This window comes from Trichomycterus rosablanca, chromosome 11, assembly GCF_030014385.1.
Source record: "Trichomycterus rosablanca isolate fTriRos1 chromosome 11, fTriRos1.hap1, whole genome shotgun sequence".
Classification (NCBI taxonomy): Eukaryota; Metazoa; Chordata; class Actinopteri; order Siluriformes; family Trichomycteridae; genus Trichomycterus; species Trichomycterus rosablanca.
Window position 1 is genome coordinate 35320360 of NC_085998.1, and position 6900 is coordinate 35327259.

Genomic DNA, 6900 nt, shown 5'->3' on the forward strand with positions numbered 1-6900 from the left:
TGTGTGACAGACAAATTGGCTTAGACAGACATGGCATACAAATAATACATTATAGATACATTATACAATTGCAGATGTTTTATAAAATTGACAGCTTTGTATATAATATGTTTATATTCTGTCCTCTTGCATTGTCAGCTAAATCCAAACACTTCACATGTACACGTCAGTCATGCTGTCCTTTTAAAGACCCACTGACTAGCAGTTATTATGTGGTTTTTGTTATTGTATAACTCATTCATCCACACACTGAAGAAAAGCCTGCAAACATGTTCTGTATTCTTCATTCTGACATGAATGACAATGTAAACATTGTGATCCACAAGATGGCAGAATAGCTCTCTTTAATGCCACAATGCATTTGGGTGGATTTAATTTGACTGAATCCCCTAGTTGGCCATTAGGAGGAGGTGAGGCTTGCGACATTGAAAGAAAACAAGCCACATCCATAGAAAGAGCCAAATATGAGAGTAAAAGATCACCCAACACCAACGCCCATGAAGTGCCAGTAGGAAAAGAGTGGTGTAGACACAGGAGCTGCAGCTGAGAGAGAGAGAGTCTATCTACAACCACACAGCAAAGCATCGCCTGTCTGCTTGTGTCGCAGCGCTTTTTTCAGTGGATTTTAACCACTTACTAACGCTGCTGTAAATCTACACTTCTTGTTTTGGGCTGTTTATATCTCCTTTTCATCCGAAATGGCAACAAAGATCGACAAAGAAGGTTGCAGAGAAGCGTACAATCAAGTCCGGGATGATAACACAGATATAAGCTGGTGAGACCTGTTATTATAGCGGGTTCATTACTTCATTTATTGCAGTGCTCATTCATTCATTCATTCATTCATTCATTCATTCATTCATTCATTCAATTACTATCCTAATGACTGACTGCCAGTCTTAATAGATTTGGTCTACTTAATAGACTATGTAATACAGTTGATTTTCTTAGTTTTCATACACAGAAACACAGGCTCCATTAAACACCTTTAATACAGCGTTAACCATGAAATTTCCCTTAAAGCTGCAGTATGTAACTGGTCCATGTTGCTTTTTATTTCACTGACTACATTTCAATAAGACTTGTGCTTAATTATGTTCAGTTCAACATGAACTAAAGCTTTTACAGCAACAATATCATGTAATACTTACTGTGTTGATGTGTTTTTGGTTGTTAATGTTGTAAATGTAGAAATGATATGTACATTTGTTAGGCTTTCAAACTGTGGTAATTTATGACTTTTAAATAACACATCTGCCAAATCATATTCAAAGTCAATAATAAAGGCTTATGTCAATATTGCACCTTTTTTCATAAAGTTATCACCTGAAACCAACAATGTTACCTACATTTGTCTGAACCTCCGAATAAACTATAACAATGAGTGCTCCTTTAGCAGTTGTATTTTGCTATGCTTTGGCTTTGTTTTCTGTTGTAGACTGTGGATACTTTACAAAGTAAAAAGAAACACAATATGTTTTTACATTAATCGTTAATCACTGTTTCATTTTTTTAAGGGCATCTTTTAAGTATGATGGCTCCACCATTGTGCCAGCAGGAAGTGGAACAGATTATGCAGAATTTAAAAGCCAATGTACAGGTAAAATTGCATCAATTTGATTTTAATATAATTAACACTTAATACACAGTGATAGTTTGTTGTTCCTTCTTGCAAATGGTTCAGTCAGCTCAAATTCATATTCCATTTTGGTCCTTACTTGTTTTGCCTGTCTTTTCCAGCATTCTGATTCCAAAATATAGTCTACATTGATGAAAATGATCTTTTATGCTTTTTTATTTTCTTGGCTTGTATTTGCATCACTGTCAATGTCAAGCTTGACAGCACTTACTACACGGAAGTGTCTCTGTTGATCTAGGTTACCTTATATGGTGTCATTCTAATTACTAGAAAACAGAAGAGTAAAATAGAAGAGCAGCATACCTGAAACAATTAACAAAGTCTAAGCAATTAAACAACATTAAAGTTTATTTTACGTCTGGAAAACTTTAAGGAAACTTGTCTTGACTAAATTGTTTAATATCTAAAAGAGGGGTTAACTATAAGTAAGGTAAGATAGTACTGTCTGAGAATAAGTGTCCACCAGATACATGTATAAATACAGTTACTGCCTGTATGGGTTCATTCTGGCATTTATGAGAATTGGAATATGAGAATGGTGTCAACCCTAAGGTCCATGCTAATGTAAATTTGGGCGTGGTGCAGCTCCAACCAACATGCAACCATGGTGGTGCAGTTCACCCAAACTAACATTTGTTTGACCAATTTACTAAATTATCCATTCTATAAATGTAACAACTTTATTTAAATTTTAGGCCACACCCAGCCATTTTTTGGTACACGTCTTGACAACCTGACTAGCATTTCAAGTATGAATGAAGTTTAAAGCAAATAATTTGAAACGTTTGGAAGTCTAAGGACAGGATTGTAAAACATACTCTTTATGTGAGATCATGTGATAATTCTGGATCTGATGAGCTTTCAGACCAATTTGCTTTACACAACCTGGAGTAAATCTGTAGAGGCTGATGGGGTCTGATAAGTGTTGAGTAACTGCTAAGCTAGAAGTTAGTTTTTACCATTGTTTAGAATTTGATAAGCTATATCTAAAATCTGGGGGTGGGGGTGCAGCACTGTGTGCAAATAGAGGAATCTGGAGTGTGCTTGTTGCAAGATTGTTTCTAGGCTATAAATGACCTTTTGTGCATGATGTTTTTAAAAATGTTTTCATTCTTCCATTATTATTTAGCAGCTAAGCATTAATGAAACAGTTAAGACGATTGTATTTCCTTTTATGCCACATCATCACAGTTGCGGTCTTGGTTTGAGGATATGTTTGCGCAATGTTCCTTTAAGAATACAGGCTTTCTGGAGCTGAGAAGAAAGAACATTTTAAAATTGTGAAACTCCAGAAGGACATTACAACACTTTTAATACATAAAGTACATGTTTTAAGTTACAAATTAGTCATCAGGTGGACTTGATTCGAATTTGCTAAACAATTTCTTACTTACAGTGACTGAATGTAATGAACGTTTTGAAACAATAAAACTAGTACGTTTCAATTATTAAGCTCATTAAGAATAAATCCAGTTAATAAACAACAGTGTTTATCTGTTTCGCTGCAGTGGGAATTGGTGCCAGGTTATATTACTAACAGCGGCTTGCCACTTGGCAGAAACAGCTATGCATTTATAAACGGTTAGCAGGAAATCTAAGTGCATAGGTCAGTGCAGAACGAGATGTTGACCTGCTCTAATAAGAGATTAACAAATTTTTTTAACTTTACTTCTTTGTCAGTGCTCATGTAATATCATTTGTAATGCTAGCACCAGTACTACATGTTTTATATAGTTTTTAAATTAAACCAATGTTAATTATGCTGTTTGAGTTAGTTTATACAATTGTAAAAAGTTGCAAATACCAATACATACTTAACATTCATTCAGATACAAAATGCAATGTGTATCTGTTTTATTAAATTACCCATTAATTAATTCAGTCAGGGATATAAATGTAGAGGTTTGGTATGGACATTTTCTGTCAAAGAAGAAGCAAAATTAATCCAATAGCAAACATACTATATAGCAGTGCTTTAATCTTTATTCACAAACTGCCATTGTGCCCATTATTATAGTTCTTATAATACTCAGACTAACTTGCACTACTAATTCAAAGTCAGATCTGACACTGTTGCATAAATGTGACAATTATACGCAATACTAACAATTCTGTTTGAACTACTGCCATCCCCCAAATCCCCAAAATGATGTACTGCAGCTTTAAGGTTGGTATTACACAAACTGTATCAGGATGAGGAAGTGAGGTTATGACACAAAGGCATGTATGAACTTTCATTTCCAGTTAACACATTACTCCTCAACACGGTACTTCTTAATTTGTATATAATTCAGTCATTTCTTTAATGTATACCTTCAGTATACCTAAGTGCAGTATAAAGACTGTAGAGGTCATGTACAGAAATGTACAGGTCGTCTGTAATGACATCAATAAAACGAGGTATGCAGACTTGTCCTGTAGGACCAAGAACAAATTTGAATTTTCTTTTAGGTTCAGTATATTCCTGAGCCACCTCAGTCTATTTGTTTCCATTTAAAATAATAGTAATAATCATGAGACACTCTGGCAGCTGTCAGTTGAATTAATACTTATGCAAAAAAATGATGTGGACCATAATTAATTAGAATTAGACAGTGATGCCTCTCCACATCTCAGTCATTCATTTAAGTGTTTTAGCCCAGGCAACACAGAAGAAGAAACACTGATGTTGTAACATTTTCCTTATAGTCCGTTGTTTTTTTTCTTATTGTCTGATTTTTTCTGTTTATTTTTTAGATGATTCTCGTCTGTTTGGTTTTGTGAGAATCCAGACGGGTGATGCCATGAGCAAAAGAGCCAAGTTCACCCTTATCACCTGGATCGGAGAGAACATTAGCGGCCTGCAGAGAGCCAAAATCAGCACAGACAAAACACTGGTGAAGGATGTATGTCAGGTGAGTCTTGAACCAACTCCTACCTGAAATGTCAGATTAGCAATTATTGTAACGGCTGCAATTAAAATGCACCAAATTTACAGGATTCTTAAACCGAGGTAGAGAAATACTATAACTAAAACCCACTAACAAAAAGGGTGCTGGCCAAAATAATGGAAACAAAGTAATAAATGAAAGACACGAACCCTCCACATCTTTCAACAGAGAAAGTGGATGGAAAAGAGACAGCGCAGAAATGAAAACTGGTTGTCACATTATGGCCTAATTAGAGCACCTACAACAACCAAGTTTTTGAAGAAAAAGGAAAGAAATAAAACTCAGAACAAGCTGGGGACAGCAATGCAAGGGCAGCACCCACACCACTAACTGGCACAGCCAGGGCCAGCATGTGTACAAACTTGGACTCCTTTCCAGAAAAGGGCCATCACATCGCGTCTGGGGGAGCTTGCTCGTCCAGGGTGGTTCCCTTGTGAGGCCCAAAAATGACGTGACACCGGATGAGATAAACAGATCAGGCAATAAATACATTAGACTGGTTATATGATCTCATTACTGATCATTACTGAGAGCTTTTAGGACAATTAGTGTTGTGTTCATGACCGTATAGATCTTTACTGTTAACTTTTACTGTTAACTGTGTTTTTCTAACCAAGTGCCTTGCAGTTGCAGTGATCATATTTCTGTCTCCTATTTAGTTTCCACTGGCTACCTTTAATTACTTAAAGTGGTATAGTCTGTCCTGTTAACTTTGTTCAGACAGTGATGGAGCTCTATTAATAGTTACAGCTCAGCTCAGCTTATTATTTTGTCACTAAACTATGAAATGGTGTCCCAAATTATTTTAAGAATGCCAATGTCAAATGAGGACTATGTAAGTGCTAATAATAATAATATTAATAATTATTGTTGTTGAAGTTGTCGTTGATTTTTTGTTGATATTGTTAAATAAATTTGCTGCATGAAGTATGTCAGTGGACTGGATGGAAAGAAAAGTCCAAAGGCAAACCGGTGTAATACAGCGTACATTGTACAGACTCCTATCAGCTCGAATATTGATATGATTGCTGATATTTTACATTGTTGTCCCCATGTTTCTCCCTAACTAGTGCCTCTAATTTTCCACTCACTAATACTATAACCCAACAGCCACAATGTACAGCTCACATACTGTTAGTGTGTTTGGAGGAGGGAATGAATGAGCTCACAGAGGCCCAGAATTAGCTGGCACAGATGGTTTCTATAGGGGACAGTGTTTGGACTGTACATCCCCAAAACCTGAATGTTTTGACATGACCCTCTTTTCTACTTGCAGAACTTTGCTAAAGAATTCATGGTGAGTGATATTCGGGAGCTGGAGGAAGACTACATCCGAAATGAGCTGAAGAAGGCTGGTGGCGCCAACTACGATGCACAGGCAGAATAGAACGTACCAGGGAATTTACAGAGGAATGGGATGGGGTAGAAAGGAATGGGAAATTTTCATCTTACACTCCACATACACTTAAACACACACACACACACACACACATGCACGCACACAAGCACACAAACATGTGCACACGTTGATCTGCTGTACTGTACATCATCTCACTCTCATCCTGAGTGCAGAATGTTTTGTGTGTTTAGAATAACAAATGTAACTGGAATTTGAGCGAAAGAGGCTCCTTTGGTTCTTAATTAATAAGCAGTTTGTTTGTTTTTTTCTATTTTTGTTCTTTGTATTTCTGGCTTTTTCTGTAATACAAGTCACTGTGGTTTATGGCCTCGGTCTCCTGTGGAGAGAGGGGTGTCACTGGATGTTTGGGTGTGTGTGTGTGTATGTGTATGAGTGTATAAGTGTATGACTGCAGACACTGCACTGTGACTCATTGGCTCCACACAGGGATTTTAAACACCTTACGTAGCCCTGGATGCAGTTTGATGAGCTGTGTTGTTACTCAGCCCAAGTGTGGAGCAGCCATTTTTTTCTGGTGTAGCTTTTTCTTTTGGTCATTGAGTTTTGTGAAAAAAAAAAGTTTTCATTTTCAAAATTATGCAGTGATCTAACTTTTCCAAACTAATTTCATCAAGGAACCGAGAAATGAAAGAAAACATTGTGTAAGCACAAACACAACAAATCATTTAAAAATAAAAGCTTTTTTCAAGAGGTTTTGTTGTAGTTGTACATTTCTGGTGTGTTTGTACTGAGTGATAGATCAGCCTACTTTAGCCAGGCTTTGTTAAGGACTGTGAGGTTGAATCTGGCTTATGTAATGCAAGCTGCTCAGCACAATGCCCTATGGACCTTTGGGGAGTCCCATGGGTTATTGTGGTCAATGCTGAGAGCCAATCACAGACATGAGCCAAGGCTTTTTTTTCAAAGACAAT

General features: G+C 36.7%; 1 protein-coding gene across 1 annotated transcript; it reads left to right on the forward strand.

The window, feature by feature from the left end:
- Nucleotides 1-440: 440 nt before the first annotated feature.
- On the forward strand, nt 441-6681 carry cotl1 (coactosin-like F-actin binding protein 1). Its single transcript, XM_063004816.1, has 4 exons — nt 441-775; nt 1518-1600; nt 4376-4533; nt 5846-6681. The coding sequence occupies exons 1-4, from the start codon at nt 699-701 to the stop codon at nt 5954-5956; spliced, it is 429 nt and encodes a 142-aa protein (XP_062860886.1). The 5' UTR covers nt 441-698; the 3' UTR covers nt 5957-6681.
- The last annotated feature ends 219 nt before the right edge of the window (nt 6682-6900 follow it).

Excerpts from the sequence above, each read along its gene's own strand:
- cotl1 (XM_063004816.1), top strand. The coding sequence starts at position 699 with ATGGCAACAAAGATCGACAAAGAAGGTTGCAGAGAAGCGTACAATCAA. Across the intron at positions 1,601-4,375 it reads ATTTAAAAGCCAATGTACAG|ATGATTCTCGTCTGTTTGGT; the intron begins GTAAAATTGCAT and ends TTTATTTTTTAG. Across the intron at positions 4,534-5,845 it reads TGGTGAAGGATGTATGTCAG|AACTTTGCTAAAGAATTCAT; the intron begins GTGAGTCTTGAA and ends TTCTACTTGCAG.